The sequence below is a fragment of the Theropithecus gelada genome, chromosome 19 (assembly GCF_003255815.1).
Source record: "Theropithecus gelada isolate Dixy chromosome 19, Tgel_1.0, whole genome shotgun sequence".
Lineage (NCBI taxonomy): Eukaryota > Metazoa > Chordata > Mammalia > Primates > Cercopithecidae > Theropithecus > Theropithecus gelada.
This window is the reverse complement of record NC_037687.1, coordinates 4,280,504-4,301,043: the sequence shown is the minus strand read 5'-3', so window position 1 is coordinate 4,301,043 and position 20,540 is coordinate 4,280,504. Positions and strand designations below refer to the sequence as shown.

Here is a 20,540-nt window from a genome sequence, read left to right as displayed (position 1 = left end):
GCACGGTGGCTCACGCCTGTAATCCCAGCACTTTGGGAGGCCGAGGCGGGCAGATCACAAGGTCAGAAGATTGAGACCATCCTGGCTAACATGGTGAAACCCCATCTCTACTAAAAATACAAAAAAAAAAAAAAAAAATTAGCTGGGCGTGGTGGTGGGTGCCTGTAGTCCCAGCTACTCGGGAGGCTGAGGCAGGAGAATGGCGTGAACCCAGGAGGCGAAACTGGCAGTGAGCCGAGATCGCGCCACTGCACTCCAGCCTGGGCAACAGAGCGAGACGCCATCTCAAAAAAAAAAAAATTTTTTTTTTGGTCACCCAGTGCATATGTTACTAGCCCAGGTCAAAGCAAGCCACACTGCCTTCTGCCGGCTCTTGCGCTGTGTTCCGGCATGGATTTGCAGGCTTTTTAGCGCCATGTTTCTCACATTTATGTGGATTTTGTTGGTGATTTCACTGTTGAGAATGGCCCCAGCATCATGCAGCAGCGCTATCTCGTGTTCCTCAGTGCGAGGAGACTGGGATGAGCCTCACAGAGAAGCCATGTGTGAGAGCAGCTTGCTCAGGCAGGAGTGATAGCGCCGTGTCCGGGAGTTCAGTGTGGGTGAATCACGGTAGATATGGACTAAGGAAATACGCATAAAGACCAGGTGCAGCGGCTCACGCCTGTTACCCGGCACTTTGGAAGGCTGAGGCGGGAGGATCGCTTGAGCCTAGGAGTTCCAGACTAGCGTGGGCAACAAAGTGGAACCCTGTCTCTAGAAAAATACCAAAAAAAAAAAAAGCTGGGTGTGGTGATGCATGCCTGTAGTCCCATCTACTTCGGAGACTGAGGCAGGAGGATTGCTTGAGCTTGGGAGGTCAAGGCTGCAGTGAGCCATGATCATGCCACTGCACTCCAGCCTGGGTGACTGAGCAAGACCTGGTCTCCAAAAAAAAAAAAAATGTCCAGGCCCGGTGGCTCATGCCTGTAATCCCAGCATTTTGGGAGGCTAAGGCAGGTGGATCACTTGAGGTCAGGAGTTCGAGACCAGCCTGGCCTACGTGGTGAAACCCCTTCTCTACTAAAAATACGAAATTAGCCAGGCATGGTGGTGTCATCGCAATTACTTGTAATTACTTGTAATCGCAATTACTCAGAAGACTGAGGCTGGAGACTCACTTGAACCCAGGAGGCAGAGGTTGCAGCGAGCCAAGATTGTGCCACTGCACTCCAGCCTGGGCGACAGAGTGAGGCTCTGTCTCAAAAAGAAAAAAGAAAAAATGGAATACACAGAACGGTTACGTAGTGATCATTTGGTGAACATGTTGTGACCAGAGGCTCACAGAAACCTAGCTGTGTGTTTCCCCTGTGAGCAGTGGCTCGGTACTGGCGAACTCTGTGCTTGAGGTAACTTTCTAGAACAGAGCTGCCACGAATAACGAGAAGTGACCAGCTCCTGTGGCAGGCAGGACAGCACTCCTCACAGCTGCCCCTCACCTCCACCCCTGGAACCATGACTGTTCCCTCACATGGCAAAGGGGACTTTGCGGGTGAGACGAAGGGTACAGACCTGGGGGTGGGAGGTTATCCTGGCTTATCCACGAGGGCCCAGTCCCATCAGAAGGCCCTCAGAAAGCGGAGCACCTTCCCCGCTGTGGTCAGAGGGAGCTGAGACAAGGAAGAGAGAACAGAGGTAGCCGCTGAGGGGCCAGTGCCTGCTAGCTCTGACAATGGAGGGAGGAGGGGACTGTGAGCCAAGGGATGTGGGTGGCCTCTGGATGCTGGAAAAGGCAGGAAAGCCCCAGAACACCCACAACAGAGTGCAGCTCATAGCATCTCAATCTTAGCCCGGGGAGATCCCTGTCAGGATCTAACTTAGTGAAGACTTTGTGTTGCTTTAGCGTGTTGTTGAAGACGTGTATGTGGCTCTAAGTCACTAGGTTTATGGTGATTTGTTATGGTGGCAACAAGAAACTCACACAGGTTCACACTGTCTTAAAGCCTTGTCCTGATTATGGTTTTCATCTCAATCCTTAAGAGGCATCTGGGGGGAGACAGAGAGAGGCAGGGGAAATGGAGAGAGGCAGGGGAGACAGAGGCAGGGGAGACAGAGGCAGGGTAGACAGCAAAAGGCAGGCAGACAGAGAGAGGCAGAGGGATCAGAGAGAGACAGGGAAGACAGAGAGAGTCAGGGGGACAGAGAGGCAGAGGAGACAGAGGCAGGGGGCTAGAGAGAGGCAGAGGAGACAGAGGCAGGGGGACAGAGAGAGGCAGGGGAATAGAGAGAGGCAGAGGAGACAGAGGCAGGGGGACAGAGAGAGGCAGAGGAGGCCTGTGGAGAGACAATTGTTTTGTCCTCTGTTAGCTCTCATCCCTGAAATCAAGAAAATAGGACCGGTTCACTTTGCTGTGTTGGCTTGAGGTGCCCTGCTAAGAGCTGGGGTTCCATCCAGCCTTCCTTGGCTATGACGCTCTGTGGAACTAATCTTCAGCTCCGCAGAAGTTGTTCCCTGGTCTCTGGAATCCCACCTTGGTGACTTAAAAGCTAGTGGACTGATAGGAAATTCAGTTCCTATAATTTAACTTGGATTTTGAAAACCGCCTGCTCGTTCAGGTTTACACAGAACATACTATTGCCTGTCTAAGCCTGAGGGCACCACGCACCCCGGAAACACCAGAGCAGATCATGTTCAAAACCACTGACTGTCCTGTAGACAGTTGACAGTTCCTGAGTTTGACGGCACGTTTTTTCCGATCCAGGAGCTGGAGCCCACACCAGATACCCACCCGTGACGCCCTCCCACATCTTCAAAACGGGCACTTCCGAACCTTGTCCTGGGCTTGTTTCCAAGCCGACCTCACTGCTGCAGGCCCCATGTCTCCCCTTCCTGCCTTTCCTCGTGTCGTGCCCCTCTCTCCTGCATACGCCCAGATCCCACCCATCCTTCAAAGCCCACGGCCACAGCCACCTCCTTCCTGACTCACCCTGGCTCCCTCCCCGCTGGCCTCCTGTCTGTCGTAAGGCCTTAGGTTCTTGTGTGTGTGTGAGCCTGGGTTATACGTCTTTCCTTTTTCACTGTACCTGACACAGGTAAATACTCATTTAACCTGACTTGGACCTCAGTGATGGCTCCTGACCGTGGCTTTGAAGGATAGGTAGAATTTGGATGTAGGAAGAAGCAAGGAAAGGAGGGAGAGTTTCTGGTGCAGGGAGAGAGCCCTGCTCTGGGCATCCCCTAGGCAGGTGTTGGAGGGAGGCCCCAGCAGCGTGGGTCTGCCTTGCCGTGTCCCTCCCCTCCATCCTGAGCCCAGGCAGCATCCATGGGGCCAGTCCTTCCAGGGGAGCGGAAGCCACCCTGGGTGCTGGGAGGAGCCTGGCTAGCAGACTGTGATGGCAGGATGGGAGAGATTTGAATATTCTTACTGCTCCTAGCTCAGGAAGTGGCAGCACTAGTCCCTTGTTCTCTGGGGCAATGACAACAGAGAAGCAAACCCTGGGGAGAAGGGCTGCGGGCCCGGGAGGCAGGGCTGCTTTCCCCCCAAAATACAAGTAAGCATAAGGCAGGGCTGCGGCATGCTTTGTGTTGGCGTCGCAGCAGCAGACATCCTGGCAGTGAGGGGTCACAGTCACGGCCACAGGCTCGCTCACGCACAGAGGCACGTTCTGGAAGGCAGGGAGAGCGTGGGTGTGCAGAGGTGGAGGGAGGGCGGGACATCCCCAGGGAAAGAGTTGCATTCACCACGGGCAAGGCGGAAAGTCAGGTGCTCAGGAGGTCAGGATGGGCAGCCGTGCCGTGTTCCCGGCTGGTAGGAAGACAGGAATGCAGGCTGATTGGGAAACAGGAGAAGGGGCACAGAGGCTGTGGCAGCTGCCTGGGGTGTGACACAGCAGCAGGTATGTGTCAGGGACATGGGGAATTTTCTACCAACCTTCTTTAAGTCGAGTCATTTCTTTCTTGGTCCTTTGCTTCTTTATTTATTTTTTTTCCTTTTTTTGAGACAGTGTCTTGCTCTGTCACCCAGGCTGGAGTGCAGTGGTGCGATCTTGGCTCACAGCAACCTCCACCTGCTAGGTTCAAGAAATTCTCCTGGCCGGGCGCGGTGGCTCAAGCCTGTAATCCCAGCACTTTGGGAGGCCGAGACGGGCGGATCACGAGGTCAGGAGATCGAGACCATCCTGGCTAACATGGTGAAACCCCGTCTCTACTAAAAAATACAAAAAACTAGCCGGGCGAGGTGGCGGGCAACTGTAGTCCCAGCTACTCGGGAGGCTGAGGCAGGAGAATGGCATAAACCCGGGAGGCGGAGCTTGCAGTGAGCTGAGATCCGGCCACTGCACTCCAGCCTGGGCCACAAAGCGAGACTCCGTCTCAAAAAAAAAAAAAAAAAAAAAAGAAATTCTCTTGCCTCAGCCTCCCAAGTAGCTGGGATTAGACATGAGCCACCATGCCTGGGGTTTCACCATGTTGGCCAGGCTGGCCTTGAACTCCCAATCTCAGGTGATCTGCTTCCTTGGTCTTCTAAAATGTTGGGATTACAGGCATGAGCCACCAAGCCTGGCAGTCCTTTGCTTCTTTCCTCCCGCCCTCGTCCCCCAGTAGAACCTCAGAATTTGTGTCACGGCCATTGACAAATATGTCCGGTGCTGTGAGTGTTTCGGAACCGGGACTTGACTCTGTGGCTGATCTGGAGGCGCTCTGGGCGCAGCGTGAGAGTTCGTGCACAGTCAGCCAGCTGTAGACGGTTTTTCCTGGTGTGTGTGGTCCTGTGAGTGCCTCACCAGGGTGCCCTGGAGATGGGTGTAACTCAGGGAAGGCGTGTTCCTTTTCTCTCTCTTCTTAAAGAAGGGCCTGCATGAAGCCCCTTGCTCCAGAAAAACTGGGCTCAGAGATCATGTCACGGGGTGGAGGCAAAGCCCCTGGCCCCACACCCATCATTCCTCGGGACTCAGTTGCTCAGTGCACAGTAGCCTAGGATTGTAGGGTGGTGTGTGGTTTCTAAAGGACATCCACGCCTGAGACAGTTGAGGAACCCAAGAGAGAGGGGTTTGCGTTCCTGCTCGGAGTCACTGCCCCGAACGGCAGAGCTGGAACCATGTCCAGTCCCGATGCCGCCCATCCAGGCACCCTCATCCCGCGTCAGCCTGCCTGCCTCGTGACCTCGTGGCACACCTTTGCTCTGATGTGTTACTGGCACACCTGAGTTCCCGAGGGCAGGGCCACTTCTTATTTGTTTGTTATCTCGACAAATAGTATTTATTATCTCAACATGTACTCAGTGACTGACTCCACCTGGATGCCAGGCCCTGTGCTGCCTCTGCTAGCCCTGTCCCCGTGCTCGGCCCTGCTGGCAGGAAGCTCGTGTTTGAGAACAGGGAACTTGGGATGGGTTGGTGACGAGAGCCTGTCCTGAGTGGTGTCCCTCCAAGGATGATGAGCCACAGCGGTGCAGAAGGGGCCCTGGGAAGCAGGCTGTACCCGCCAGCATCTCCCGGGCCTGGGACCCAAACGCCAGTCTTCAGAGAGGAGAGGCTGCAGTCTTCTCGCTGCAGGGGAGATGGCGGGGGAACTCGGGCCATGTGCTTGCTTCCTCTGTGCTGAGGCCATGGTCAGCAATCCTGAGATTCCCAGCCCGGGTTTCCACCACCGACGTCACTGTGTAAGGAGCAGGTGGTGCCTTTGAGCGGCTGGGGGCACCCATGCACCAGAGCCAGTGCATGTGACCTGGCGATGGGCAGGGGTGGCCATTGCAAGGTGACAGCTGCTGGCACCTGACGCTCACGGAGGGTCCCAGTGCACAGGCGCGGCTGGCTGTGTAGAGCTGCTGACCGCCTCTCACCACCACCTGCCCTGCCCCGTGCCGCCTGGGATGACTTCCAGCCTGGGTGCTTTTGGTAGCCACACCTCAGAAAACCAGCCTCCGTGACTGTGAGCCACCGTGGGCATGAGTCACCTGTCACCAGAGCCTGGTGTCCCTGTGCAGGTGTGCCAGGTGGGCAGAGGAGACAGGTGAAGGCACATTCCTCAGAGCCTGCTCACAGCTCTGCCCACCGCGCATTCTGTAGAGAACCTCAGCACCCTCCTCCCTGCTGGCAGCCAGGCAGGGATTTAGGCGGTTTCTGTTTGGCCTCCAGTGCCTGCCTCTCCCATGTGCTGTCCGCCCAGACCTTAGACCTGTCAGTGTTCTTGGGCATCCTCCTAGATAAGAGACTGCCCAACTGTGGGAACTGGGTCCCCAGGATGAGTCAGGCTCAGCCTGCCTAGCTCACGTTTTATTCTTTCCAAGTTCTCCCAACCTTGCAGCTCTCTGGGGAGGGAGCCAGCTCCAGGCTGGGAATGGGCCTGGTGGCCTCCGTCAGTATCAGCCCAGGTGAACTGTCCATGAGCCACAAAAAAGAAGGTGGTGGAAGGAGTATCATCTGGCTGCCTTCTGGGTCACTGCGGGGAGTTGCTGCCCCCAGAGCTTAGCCGCTGTCAAGGGGTGGGATGCGGCAAGGACCTCCAAGAGGTTCCCTGGAGTCCTTCATTCTAGGGCGCTAAGCATTGGAGAGTGCTTCCTGTGTCTGAGACGGGACAGCAGGGGCCCCACAAGCAAGCAAGCAAGAGGATAGCAGGAGGGTGGGACGGGCGGGGTGGGCGGGGCAGCCTGGCAACCATGGGGACATCTGGATGGATGACGGAGCCCTGGTGGCTAAGACCCAGCTTGGGAAGATCCAGGGAGGCGCAGTGAAGGAGAAGGAACAGAGAGAGCAAAAGCTCTGAGGAGGGGTGGGGGGGCACCCAGGCAGATGGGGGTGTAAGATGAGGTGTGAAGGGGCAGGCGCACGAGAGATGAGGCATCAGTGGTGTGATGGGAGAGGGTCAGGAGACCAGTGATGGGGATCAATCAGGAGGGCTTCCTGTGGGAGGCCTCTCATTAGTCCTTCAGAAATGGAAGGGATCTTAGAGATGGTGAAGATGGTTTCTGTGTCTCAGGAAGGGCTCTGGGCTTTTGGGCCAGTCACCTCAGCTCTCAGGGAGTGAGGGAACTCACGGCCCCACGTTGAGACCTGTGCACCTGCAGCCTCCCAGTGCTGTCACCATGCCCTGCGGCTCTCTCTCCAAGCCCCATTTCCAGTCTCTTCCTGCAGGGCTGTGCGTTGCCTCAGCTCTGCTGTTGAGAAAAGATCCATTTTTACGAAAGTCTTGGCCAGGCGCGGTGGCTCAAGCCTGTAATCCCAGCACTTTGGGAGGCCGAGACGGGCAGATCACGAGGTCAGGAGATCGAGATCATCCTGGCTAACATGGTGAAACCCCGTCTCTACTAAAAATACAAAAAAAAAAGCGAAGTGTGGTGGTGGGCGCCTGTAGTCCCAGCTTCTTGGGAGGCTGAGGCAGGAGAGTGGCGCAAACCCGGGAGGTGGCGGAGCTTGCAGTGAGCCGAGATCGCTCCACTGCACTCCAGCCTGGGCGACAGAGCAAGACTCCGTCTCAAAAAAAAAAAAGAAAGAAAGCCTTATGGTTCCATTGCACGTGGGTGATGTCATCACACTTTGCCCCTTGGATGCAGATCCTCCACGCTGGGTGCTGCCCCCAGTGGGAACACCAGCCTGCGCTCAGTGCTGCAGAGCTGGTGTTTCCCCGCCAGGCAGGGTCTCAGGGGATTTAGCGCCTCATTTGTTTGTGGGTTGGCTTTTTCCTTTTATAAGTTTTCATCGGAAACTGATTTTACCAGTTGTATGTCACACGGCCCTCCTGCCTGGTCTCCAAGCTGAGAAATTACAATGCATGATGCAGGAGGCTGATTTTCATGTAGATGTGTTCGCTTGGGCTAGAGCTCCGGGTGTGGCTTGGTCCTAGGAGAGGAGCCCCAAGCACTCACTGGCATCTCCATGTTTGGGTGAAACCCTGTGCAAGGGCAAGGGCGGGAGCATGTGTCCCACATAGCTGAGCCTCCTGGTCAGCAGGCCTGTCCTCCCATCTCCTGGGAAGGTAACATGAGCTCCTGTCTCCCACTCCACCTGCTCCCAGATTCCTCAGCCAGCCCTGGGGCTTTGCCCCTCCCCTTCCACCTGCCCGGACTGCATTCCAGGCACAGCCAGGGTTGGTGGGGCCTGCAGTGGGGATCCCTTGACCTCCCTAACCACCCCTGCCGTCTGGCCTTGGGCCAGGCTCATCCCTTCTAGGCCCTTAGCTGTCCTGTTTATCACGTGGAGACATCTGCCCAGAGGCAGCTGCTGGGCCCGTCTGGCTCTGTCCACTCCTCACGGGGTTGTCCTGGAGCTCTTTGGGGTCCTTCTCGCGCCACAGACAGTAGGTCCCAGCTTTCCACAGCAGAGGGCACCTCTCCTTCCCCACGCATGGAGGGGCAGGTGGGTCTCTTAGGTGCCAGAGAGTAGCAGGTCGGGCTCAGTGCTGTTTCCTCCTGGGCAGACTGGTAGCGGTGATGGGAGCCCCAGGGCTGCTGGTCATTAGAGCCGAGCCCAGCTCACCACCCCGCCACCATGTGCTGGGAGAGTGTGTGACCCATGGCTTCTGCCAGATGGGCCGTGATGGAGCCCCCACCATTGGGCAGCGCTGGCCAGCCTGGGACCCATACGGCCGCCGGGCGCAGCCCGCAGCCTCCCCCACACCCATGTGGAGCTGGGCCAGGCAGGGTGCGTCCTCAGCAAGGGTTTCCAAGGACTGCTGAGTCACCTTGGGGAGGAGGCCCTTCCCTCAACCAGGGCCAAGGCGCCTTCCCAGCCTTGTTGCAGCTGGAGCTGGATCTGCAGAGAAAGGCCCTGAGCGACCACTCGAGTCCACCTGACCCCTCACTCCCTGCTCCCAGCCTCGTGGTCAGATTCCGTAGCCCGCATCTCGGAGGCCTGTACCACAGCTCTAGGTCGTCTGGGAAGTGAAGGAGAGGCTGGGGTGTGGGACCCTGACCAAGAGCGTAACGTTCGTGGGTATCTCCTGAGTGCCAGGCACTGCCCAGGGTGTGGGGGCGATGAGAGGGCCAGTGAGGGCTGTCCCCAGGGCAACTTGATGTGGGGCGGGGGGTGGCCACGGGAGAGAGCAAGACGCAGCCCCATGCTCTGGGGACTGGCCTGCGACTTGGACTGAGGGGACAGACCCGGAGCCCCCATGCGTCCAAGCCCCTCACAGAAGAAACGCAGAGGTCGAGGCCCAGGGGCCAGGCCAGAGCCAAGGAGTCAGCACGGGAGAGGCTGGGCTGCAAGGCCGTGGCATGGGAAGGGCAGCATGTGGACCAGAGGCCGAGCCTCTCAATGCAGATGAGGGCCAGGAGGCCAGGGAGGAGGCTGTCCCGGGAGAAACGCTGATTGCCCCAGCTAGGGCGGACAGGTCAGGTTCGGGCTGGTGGAGGCCTTCTGGGATGCAGGCCCTGCACAGGGTTCCTTGGGGCTTAAAGTCAGCAGCCAGAGCTGGAGGCCTCATCAGAAAGGCAGTGTGGGCTGGACTCCCGCTGGTGACTTCGCTGTCAGCACAGGAGAGGTCCGTCTGGCCCTGGGGCTGCCCTCACAGAGCCTCCGGCCACCAGACCATCATAGATCAGGCCTGACTGTCCCCTTTGTCTCAGGGATGGTGACAGAGCTGCCCCGTGGCCATCACCACTTCGTCTGCGTGACTTCTTTCCAGTGGCTGATTTCCACTCTGCTTCCAGTTCCCCTGATGCGTCGGCCTCAGACTCTTGGATGGGGCCCCCAGGGCCCATCTGGAGGATTTATCTTGCCTAAGTTTTTTTCTCCCCCTCATTTTCATGTACCGGGCAAGAGAGCGGTGGCTGTGACTTCAAATGGCATTGGCTCGCTGCCGCACACACAGCAAAGCATTTATCTGTCTTTTGCCAACCTGAGAGTCCCTTCTCTAGCTCCAAGAACCAGGAGCCAGGCAGGGCAGGGCCCAGACAACCTGAGAGATGGCGTGAATGGCCAGCACCACAGTTGGCAGAAATGCACTCCTGAGGCAATTTAGACTGCGGTGGCTGGGCCTGACCATGGCCCCCAGTGTCTGGCTCTCTTTCCCTACCATGGCACCTAGCCCCACCTCTGGCCAGGAAGTCTGTGGCAGGCCTGTCCCCACAGGCTGGAGGTCATGGCGAACCCAGGCTCTCAGGGGGCCCTCTGTGGCCTGGTCTGAGGCAGAGCCCATTCTGGTTCCAGTCCAGAGCCAGTATCTCGGTTGCCAGCCCAGGCCCAAGGGACTGCCCCTTTGGCTAAGAGGATGCCTGGGGCTTCCAGAGCCACTGTCCTTTTGCTGCCAGAGCTTCGTTCCCAGAGGAGCCCCTGAACCACCACAGAGGTGGGTCTGTGGCTGTCCCCTGGTGCCCGATCTGGCCATGGTGGCGGCGTCTGGTTTGGGGTTTCCGTGGGAAAATGATTTCAGAAACTTTGTCCCGATTCATTGTTTTCAGTGCCCCCATTCCCAAAGACTGCTTTTTAAAAACCATTCAGCCTTGATGGACAGGAGGGGAGATCTCTGCTGAGAGGCTGGAGGCTTGAAGGACAGTGCAAATGCAGGGCTCTCAGAACTCCCAGATGCTGAGGGGAGCCCCAGCTGTCGGGACCCTTCCCTCCATGCATCACACACAGTGGGTGATGACCCAGTCGGCCCCGGGGCAGAGCCTCCCTCCATCTTCCCTTGGGCTAGGGAGTGGGTTTCTGCCATCTGACTCCTCACTGCCAGGCCATGAAGATCACCTGGCACCCGTGAGGGTCACTTGGCACCCGTGGTGCTCCTGTGGCCCCTCCCACTGCTCCTTTCCCTCCCGCTCCCGGCCTCGTCTCTGCGCATGTTCAGGAATGACTACTACTGCTTTCCACCTGGGGATGCCCTGCAGGCTCCCAGACCAGGAGCCCCCGGCCACAACCCCACCCACGCCTGTGCTTACTGCCATGCGAAAGCTCAGAGCTGCTTGCAGCAGCGCAGCCCCTGTGGATAGGTGAGCTTTCATAGTCAGCACACAAGGGCCTCAGGTCCGGAGAGTCCCCGTGCCACTCGGGCCACTGGAGGTTTCCAGCAAGGACAGACAGACACATCACCAAGCTAGGAGCCTGGAAGCACACATGGAAAAGGGGACACGAAGGCCAGTGGCTTCCTGTGCCGCCGGGCAGCAGGCCGCCTCCAGGCTGTGCGCGTCTTGGACTTTTTGACTCATGGGAAAGAAGCTGTGATGGACCTGAGGAGGTGGCCATGTGTGTTGGGCAATCAGGGAAGGGCATTGCAGTTGTAAAGGGATTTAGAGACACACGGATATGATACATCCTTATATCCTTTGCCTCTGCCCTCATCCCATGTCAGGGCTTTTTCTACGCTGCAGGGATCCTTGCGTCCCTCCCTGGGGCCTCCACCCCAACCCTGCATTCCAGTTGTTCTGCACACAGGTCTGATCAGGATTCTGCTGCTCCTGCAGGCCTTACCCTGACTTCGCCCCATTCCGTGGCCGACCAGGCCTTGAACACGGCTGCAGTGTTAGAACTGCGCCCACTGTGAGGAGGGGCTGAGCCCTCACCTCCTCCACGTCCCCTTCAGCTTCCTCCTCGTGGTGTCGGGTGCCGCGCACAGAGTACCTAGCATGGGGACTGTGAATGTGGCTCTTGTTCCATGTGTCCTGCCTGCCCTGTCCCTGGTCCTGCAGGTGGCTGGGCCTGGACCCTTACTATGGTCCCCAGCTCCCCAACCCGTGCCCTGTCCCGGAGCTGTTGTCCCCTAGTCCTGTAAATATATGGCCTTGGACAGGCACACAGTGTCACCCCTGTAGTCTTAGCACTTGGGAGGCTGAAGCAGGATTGCTTAAGGCCAAGAGTTCGAGACCAGCCTGGGCAACATAGTAAGACCCCTGCCTCTTTAAAAAAAAAAAAAAAAAAAAAGATGAGGCTTTCTCACAGGTATTCGCTGTGGTTAACAGCTGTGCCCACCTGCCATTTCACCCTGTGTCTGGCACTGGGTGAGGCCCCTGTGGTCTGTGCGCTCACAGAGTCCGCTGAGGAAGACTGCAGGGAGGGATATGGAGGTGGCTCTGTGGCACAGCGTGGGCACCCCCACAGCACCACCAACGCCAATGGGCAGGTGGACACCAGCCAGAGACGCGCTCCCCAGCCGAGGGCGGACAGGTGACCTCTGCTGTGAACCTAGAAATTACCGAGCGCCCCAGCATGACTGCCAGTGAGACCTGAGGACCCTGGGGCCGACCCCTCCGCAGGCAAATGTGGCGCATCCCTGCAGGCTGGGCCACAGCAGCCCTCCCCTGCCCTCCCCCATGCTGGCCTTCTCCTTTAAAAGAGAAAAAAACCACAACCCTGTTAATTCATCAGAGCAGATTGTCTGCTGGGGCACCAAGCCTGAGACGGGCGTTTGTGTTCCGTGCCGTGTGGATCAGGTTTCGCGGCTGAGATGTTTAAATCAGCAGCCAGCTCCACTCGGCAGGATTCGGAATTTTCCTCCTGCTCCTGCCAAGTGGCCACCACAGCTGAGCCTGCCAGGCGCAGGGCAGCAGCCCACACCCCTCTGGGTAAAACCTGGGATTCTCCTGCCTGCGGCAGCCCTGCCCTGGCTCTCGGTCCACAGCATCTTCACAGTTCATTTCTGCGTTTTTCCACCATGTATTCTCTGTTCTTCTGTATGTCACATCCCTTGCTTCTCTCCAAAGAGAGCCAAAGGTCTAAACTCTAATGAATGTCAGTCTTCAAAGGAATAGCCCCCTTCTCCCAGGGGCACAGGAGTCCCATGCTCTGGGGCAAAACCCCTTCTTCGTGTCCAGCTCTGTCATTTCCCAGGCGCCTGGCTCACAGGTGACAAGTCAGGGTCAGGCAGAAAATGCATGAGGCGTGCAGGTGGTGGGTGCAGGTGGGATGCGTGAGCATGGAGTGGGCAGGTCTCCACTGGGCGCCTCTGGGCAAAGATCTGAAAGACTCCGAGCCAGTCTGGCCAAGCCCTGGGGAAGTGTCTGGCAGGCAACAGTGGGTTCCTTCCCAGAAGCCATTGCCAGGCTTGACTGAGCCGGGGCCTCTCCCATGGTGACTTCTCACCTGGCAGGGTTGGCCAAACCTCACTTCCCCCTGCCCCAGGTGGGGACATGTCACAGCCTCTGTGGGAGGCCAGCATCTGAAGCAGGGACAGAGTCTTCCCTCTTGGGCCTGGCCTATATTTGTTCCAGGACTGGTGAGAGGAGGCGCTGGTGTCGCTCTGAGGATGGCAGCCCTTGTGGGGCCTGCGGCTCGTCACTTGGGGTTTGCAGCTGGTACTCTGACCCCGTCCAGGTGGGGCCCTTGGGGGAGTGGGGAGGGGTCCCCCACCCATCCTGCCACCCTGATACAGGCTCAGTCAGTGGAGGGTGGTCTTTGCAGTCTCCCTCGGCAGAGCTGGACTGCTGGGACTATGGCCTCGGTCTTCCCTCCCTACCGGCAGGGTCTCTGATTCAGGGGCATCGGGGCTGGGTGCCCCACAACAGGCAGCTCTTGCCTGGTAGATGGCACCAGGGTTAGGAACGCCCACTCCAGACAGCGAGCCCAGAGGCGCTCTCTGCTGAGCCTCCCTGTGGCGCCCAGCTCTGCCACAGACTCTCAGTCCCCTCCGTGCTCAGCAGTGCTGGTGCTGAGGCCGCAGTGAGTAGGCCTCTAACGGGCAGGAGCCCACGCTTGGTTTCCGCACTTGCGGCTGGCGCTGCACTTGGCCTGGCTGCCTTGCTTTTCCCGTGTTTCCCTTGTGGCCATTCATCCCTGTGTCCATCTGTGCCGGTTTCTAGTTTGTGAGCCTTGGAGAGAAGGGACCTTACAGGGTCGTGTCCCCTGCCCAGTGCCTGGCCCGTGGGGGACTATCCGTCACCACAAGGGACTGAGCTGGAGCTGAGCAGAGGGACCTGGGTAGTTAGGACACAGCCTCCTGGGTGTCAGGGGTGCGAGGAGTCAGGTGGTTGTGGGGGTTCAAGAAGTCGTTCTGGGGCTCAGGAAGGCAGGGTCCTGGATTCCCAGGTGAGATGGGCAGGCGGGGCCGGGGCCAGAGCCAGAGGCCACCAGATGGGTCTTTGGTGCCATGGCGGGTCCCCAGCCCCTCCCCTCAGAGGCAGGATGTGGTCCCCGCCGGCAGGGCCTCTCCTCCTGCCCTACGTGAGGCAGGGGGCTGGGGAAGGGCCCTAACGGAGCCGCTCCCGCCAGCCTGCACACCAGGTCCTGCCTGGGCAGGTCATGGGGCCGGGGTGGCCTCAGCCCAGAAGATGCGGTTTCGCGGCCCGCTGGCTTCAGTTCTCCTCCCGGCTTCCCAGAAGAGTCCAGTCTCACATCAGCCACTTATTTCCCTCTCCGGCAGCCGCTGGCTCTGAGCACCCCCTCTCTCGCCACAATCACAAGAAGTGAAACTGTCCCAGGAAATAGAGTGGAACGCCCCAAAAACACCTAGGGAGGGCGGGCTTCTTCCTCCTCCTGCCTTCAGCAGAAATGGAGGGCAGCCCCACTCTCCTGCCCTGCAAGGGCCATTTCCTGCCTTTCACCTGTGCCAGAGTCTAGCCCTCCCGCGGTGGGTGTGACGAGGGGGTTTTTAAGAAGCTTCCAAGGTGTTGTGTGGCTGAGTTGAGAACCACCAACTCAGAGGCAGGAAAGGGACGGGTCAGAGGCGTGGGGCCTGGAGGTCGTGTGTTCACTGAATGCCCGGCGCACATGAAGGCAGGTGGACAGAAAGGGTCCCGATGCATGGGTGAGGATAGTCCCGTGGTGTGGGGGCTTCCAGAGCCAAGCCTTGGAGGAGGGCCGGGAATTCCTTGGGAAAGGGGCGGCTGTCTTTTTGGGCAGGATGCCAGGACATAAGACCAGCAGTGTACTCTGGGCAGGCTACCTTTTGCAGAGCTTGGGGTTGGGGGCATTTGCACTCATGGTGCCCTGGGCTGTGACCTCCAGGCATGGGCTGGAGGGTACAGCAGGTGCCTGGCATGGGCAGAGCCCCAGGCTCAAGCTTCTCCCGCCCCCGCACTTCCTGCTCTTGGGTCCTGAACTCCTGACTGCCCTGCTGGACACCCCCCAGCCCCACACAGCCAACGCAATGTGGCACAGCAGGGACACTCATGACATCCCTTGGCGACATCTTGTGACAGCTCAGGGCAGGCAAGCACCAACCGGACCTGGAGAGCACCGTGGTTGCCTGGTCCAGGGGCACAGGCCATGGCCCGTGTCAATAGTCACCAGCCCACGGCACACAACACCTCCCTCTCCTGCCCAGGCCGTGTGTGCACATCTTCACACAAGTGATCAGACCTGGGACGTTAAAGTTGCCGATGACTTCAGAGATGGCACACCCTGTGACACTTGGCCCCCAGAGGGCAGGGCCAAGCATGTGACCTCAGGCAGCCTCCCTCTGGGAGCCTCCATTTCTGGCAGGGCCCGGCAGCCACTCGGCTCTTCATGAAGTGCTGTGTGCTGGGAAGGGCCTCACACTATCCCTCTCACTCTGTTCGGCATCCCTTGGCGCCAGGCACACATGGGGTGCCCTGGGTGAAGAAAGCAGCGCCTGTGCACCGACAGCGGTGCTGGGGTTCAGGGGCTCCTGCTATGTTCCATGGGACATTTCAAGGCTGTTCTTCGCATCCCAGGCGCTGTCAGAGGGAGTGGTTTGGGAGGTCAGTGCCTGCTTCTGCCTTCTCACTACACGAGGAAAGAGATGCTGTAAGTGCCTGTCATTGTCATCGCTTTCACTGTAGCTGAGAGCCATGAGGACTGAGGTGTGCCAGGCCTGTGTCGACTGCCTTGTGAAACTGAGTGTCCACATGGGGCAGGGGCCGGGCTGTCCCATCCTGAGACACGGGCACCAGAGCACAGCAGAGTGGTAGCCTCCCTGCCCAGCCGCCTGCACCTCTGCTCCTGTCAGCTCCTGCTGCCTCTCCCCACCAAGCTGGCAGGATTTTTTTTTTAAGTAGACCCCAAATACTCAAGGATGGGGGAAATCCCCACATTGCTATCTGTGGGGATGTTTGTGTAGGCGCTTCTGGAAGCAGTGTCTTCTGAGCCATGTGCTCCCAGGCTGAGGTTCTGGACTCCACCGTGGCCGAGATGGGGCCTACTGTGGTGGGGTCCCCAATGGGCATGTGAGTGGCAGTCAGGACACACACAGGCGGGCAGGCTACCCCCACCCTCACCCTCCCTGTCCTGCAGGCCCGTCCTGCTCCACAGGCAGTGTGTGGCCCTGGGGTGCCCACGGCAGTGCCCGAGGTATGTGTCCTGATCACTTGGCCTACTGCCTCTGGCTGTGGATGCCATGTGGCTGGAAGGCCACCCAGGGCCTCCTGTGCTCTTCTTTCTCCTCCCCCTGGGCTCACAGCGTTTCACCTCTTCTGCCCTCTAGCTGGTCAGTGAGAAGGTCGGAGGGGCCGAGGGGACCAAGCTGGACGATGACTTCAAAGAGATGGAGAAGGTGAGGAAGAAACTGCATGCTCTGTGTGGTGGCGACACTGCCGGGGCCTGACCTCTGCAGGGCATAGTGGAGGCGGCCAACCCTGATGGGCCTGGGTCTGGACTCATGGGGCCCTGCAGGCGTGGAGAGCTGGGGTGGTGTGGGGGCCTCGTCAGCTGGACGTGACAGGCACCAGCTCTCTCCCCTGCCCTGGGCAGGCAGCTATGGGGACATGGCTGAGCTGAAGACATGGAGAGGGGGTTGGGGGGTCCTGGTATGGGCTCCTACGGCAGGAGGTGGTGCAGCAGTGGGGGCCTTGTGTGCCTTGGGCCCCCAGTGGCTGTGGAGTCTTTTTTTTTGAGACGGAGTCTTGCTCTGTCGCCCAGGCTGGGGTGCAGTGGCCGGATCTCAGCTCACTGCAAGCTCCACCTCCCGGGTTTATGCCATTCTCCTGCCTCAGCCTCCCGAGTAGCTGGGACTACAGGCACCCGCCACCTCGCCTGGCTAGTTTTTTGTATTTTTTAGTAGAGACGGGGTTTCACCGTGTTAGCCAGGATGGTCTCTATCTCCTAACCTCGTGATCCACCCGTCTTGGCCTCCCAAAGTGCTGGGATTACAGGCTTGAGCCACTGCACCCGGCCTGGCTGTGGAATCTTATATGCTGCTTCTCTCCACAGAAGGTGGATGTCACCAGCAAGGCGGTGACAGAAGTGCTGGCCAGGACCATCGAGTACCTGCAGCCCAACCCAGGTGGGTGCTCTAGCCACTGCCAGGGCCTGCCCCAGGCCCTCTGGCCTCTGTCAGTCAGAGGGAACGTAGGGGATGACAGAACCACCAGGCTCATGGGTGGCAGGCTTCAGGCACAGCTGGATTCAGGGGTGCAGAGACCATCCTTGGCGCCACATGCTGCCTTTCCACCTCAGCCAGCAGCTCAGTCCCCCTGTTGACTTCACTCTCATGCCGACTGGTTCCTCGAAGCTGTCCCAGCCTTAAACCCCTCTTCCAGCCAGCAGTCCTGGCAGGGAGCCTCTCCCCCAGCTCACTTGTGGGACCTATTTGTATTGGCCGCCCCCTCACCCAGTGCCCCTGGGATGGGTCTCCCTGGCCGAGAGACGGACCTTTCCCCAAGGAAAACCCAAACACTGGCTCCATAGGAGGCCAAGGACAGTGGGTAAATGCACACCCAGCAGCGTCCACTCAGGCCCTGCCAGGAGCAGGCAGCAGAAGGGACACGGCTCCTCACCTACCCCGGGAGCCTTGGCCTCACCACCCCCCACTGCATATCACTGCTGTGCCTCCTCCCTGGGACCCCCCAGATGAGAGGTATAGCCACATTCCAAGAGGAGCAGCCCTTGGAAGGAGGATGTGTTGCCCCCTGAGGAGCTTGGTCACCTCTCCACCCGCTGCCAGTTCCTTCGAGGCTAGCGGGGGAGCAGGGAAGGGACCCTCTGGGGATTCCACTGTGCTTTGTGTGGCCTGGACTGTCCACAGGCACGGGAGGCAAAGGTGGGGCAGGGGATGTGGGGGCTGCAGCCTGCCAGGGCGGAGGAGTGCAGGCCTCGCAGCCCACATCTACCTGGCCATCCTATCCCAGCCTCGCGGGCTAAACTGACCATGCTCAACACGGTGTCCAAGATCCGGGGCCAGGTGAAGAACCCCGGCTACCCACAGTCGGAGGGGCTCCTGGGCGAGTGCATGATCCGCCACGGGAAGGAGCTGGGCGGCGAGTCCAACTTTGGTGAGTGGTGCTCTCTGGAAGCCACGCCCACCCTCCCTGGAGGCCACGCCTCAACACAGGCAGGGCAGGTGCAGGTCCAGGTCCAGCCGTTGGGGCCCCTTCCTGTAGCTCCAGACCTTCCCCAGCTCAAGCCAGCTGGTTCCCCAGAGTCTGGACACCCCCCCCCGCCCCCAGCATCTATCCTTCCACCACCTTCAGCCTGTTAAGGGCAAACCTAGGCCCTTTTAGGAGCATGGGGAGGGGGCTGGTTTAACATCCAGTATTGATTGGGATTTTAGGATCCTTTGTTTTGTTCTGAGTTCCAATTTCCAGGCCCTTGGCCTGGAGTGTGGGGGCTGTTAGAAGTTGGGATGGGGCTGAGTGCAGTGACTCACGCCTGTAATCCCAACACTCTGGGAGGCCGAGGCAGGTGGATCACCTGAGGTTGGGAATTCAAGACCAGCCTGACCAATATAAAGAAACCCCACCCTGCCTCTACTAAAAAAACATATATATATATATATATATAAAAGATATAATTAGCCGGGTGTGGTAGCGCATGCCTGTAACCCCAGCTACTCAGGAGGCTGAGGCAGGAGAATCACTTGAACCCAGGAGGTGGAGGTTGCAGTAGCCCAGATTGTACCATTGCACTCCAGCCTGGGCAACAAGGGCTAAACTCCATCTAAAAGAAAAAAAAAGGCTGGGCGTGGTGGCTCACACCTGTAATCCCAGAACTTTGGGAGGCCGAGGCGAGTGGATCACGAGGTCAGGAGTTGGAGGCCAGCCTGGTCAATATGGTGAAACCTCATCTCTACTAAAAATACAAAAATTAGCTGGGTGTGGTGGCGCACACCTGTAATCCCACCTACTCAGGAGGCTGACAGGAGAATCACTTGAACCTGGGAGGCAGAGGTTTAAGTGAGCAGAGATCACGCCACTGCACCCTAGCCTGGGCGACAGCGAAACTTCGTCTCAAAAAAAGACGTTGGAGCGGCCGGGCGCGGTGGCTCACGCCTGTAATCCCAGCACTTTGGGAGGCCGAGGCGGGCGGATCACAAGGTCAGGAGATCGAGACCACGGTGAAACCTCGTCTCTACTAAAAATACAAAAAATTAGCCGGGCGCGGTTGTGGGCGCCTGTAGTCCCAGCTACTCGGGAGGCTGAGGCAGGAGAATGGCCCCGGGAGGCGGAGCTTGCAGTGAGCTGAGATCCGGCCACTGCACTCCAGCCTGGGCGACAGAGCGAGACTCCGTCTCAAAAAAAAAAAAAAAAAAAAAAAAGACGTTGGAAAGGATCCGGGTGTGGTGGTGCACGCCTGTGGCCCCAGCTACTTGGGAGGCTGAGGTGCCAGCATGGCTTGAGCCCAGTTCGAGGCTGCAGTGAGCTGGGACAGCGCCACTGTGTTCCAGCCTGCGAAGCCCTGTTTCAAAAACAAAGGCTGAGGAGTGTCTTGGTCCAGTGGTCTCAGGCCCGGCTTCTCCACAGGCGACGCATTGCTGGATGCCGGCGAATCCATGAAGCGCCTGGCAGAGGTGAAGGACTCCCTGGACATAGAGGTCAAGCAGAACTTCATTGACCCCCTCCAGAACCTGTGTGAGAAAGATCTGAAGGAGATCCAGGTGCTGCTGCTGCGCCAGCCCGGGGCCTATCCCTTCCCCTTGCTGGATGGGGCAGCCCCATTCCTGCCACCCTTGGCACTGCCCTCTGGGTCTCACTCGGGCAGGTGGGATCCCCAGTGGTGCAGAGACAGTGGGTCAGGGCCATGCATGGGGCAGGTCTCTGGCTGCTGCTGGCCTGACCCATGTCCCCCACTATCTCCAGCACCACCTGAAGAAGCTGGAGGGCCGCCGCCTGGACTTTGACTACAAGAAGAAGCGGCAGGGCAAGATCCCTGATGAGGAGCTACGCCAGGCACTGGAGAAGTTCGAGGAGTCCAAGGAGGTGGCAGAAACCAGCATGCACAACCTCCTGGAGACCGACGTGAGTAGCTGGGGCTGCCACGTCCTGACAAGCCCCATGCCCTTGGGAGGCCGGAGGCAGCAGTGACCTGGCCTCTGCAGCAGGGGAAGTTGAGGGTACAGGCCCCAGTCCCCTGTCCCCTTTCGGCCCCCTTGCCTCCTGTGGCTTCACCTCGTGAGTCAGGGAAGGCACAGGACAGTGGTGCTGGCAGGAGCCCCTGAGCCCTGTTGTCCCCACAGATCGAGCAGGTGAGTCAGCTCTCGGCCCTGGTGGACGCACAGCTGGACTACCACCGGCAGGCCGTGCAGATCCTGGATGAGCTGGCCGAGAAGCTCAAGCGCAGGTGAGCCTGGGCTGCCATGGGCCTCTGCCAGCGTGCGTGGGCAGCACACCTCACTCTGGGGTGAGCGCATGGCATGGCAGAGCAGCATCCTGGATTCTTCCTGGGGACCAAGTGGAATGGCCTGGGGGGCCACAAGGTTGGAGGAGGAGGAGCCAGGGCTGTGAGAACTCTGAGTCAACACGCAG

General features: G+C 58.8%; 1 protein-coding gene across 2 annotated transcripts in view; it reads left to right on the top strand.

The window, feature by feature from the left end:
* Window positions 1-20,540, top strand: part of SH3GL1 (SH3 domain containing GRB2 like 1, endophilin A2) — a 38,331-nt gene that overhangs the window by 14,905 nt on the left and 2,886 nt on the right. Inside the window, exons 2-7 of one of the 2 annotated variants that reach the window (XM_025368804.1) lie at window positions 16,286-16,354; window positions 17,011-17,083; window positions 17,928-18,071; window positions 19,539-19,672; window positions 19,875-20,033; window positions 20,252-20,355. In XM_025368804.1, coding sequence (XP_025224589.1) covers window positions 16,286-16,354; window positions 17,011-17,083; window positions 17,928-18,071; window positions 19,539-19,672; window positions 19,875-20,033; window positions 20,252-20,355 — 683 coding nt within the window. The remainder of the gene's footprint in view (window positions 1-16,285; window positions 16,355-17,010; window positions 17,084-17,927; window positions 18,072-19,538; window positions 19,673-19,874; window positions 20,034-20,251; window positions 20,356-20,540) is intronic. The other variant, XM_025368805.1, reaches the window with a different exon arrangement.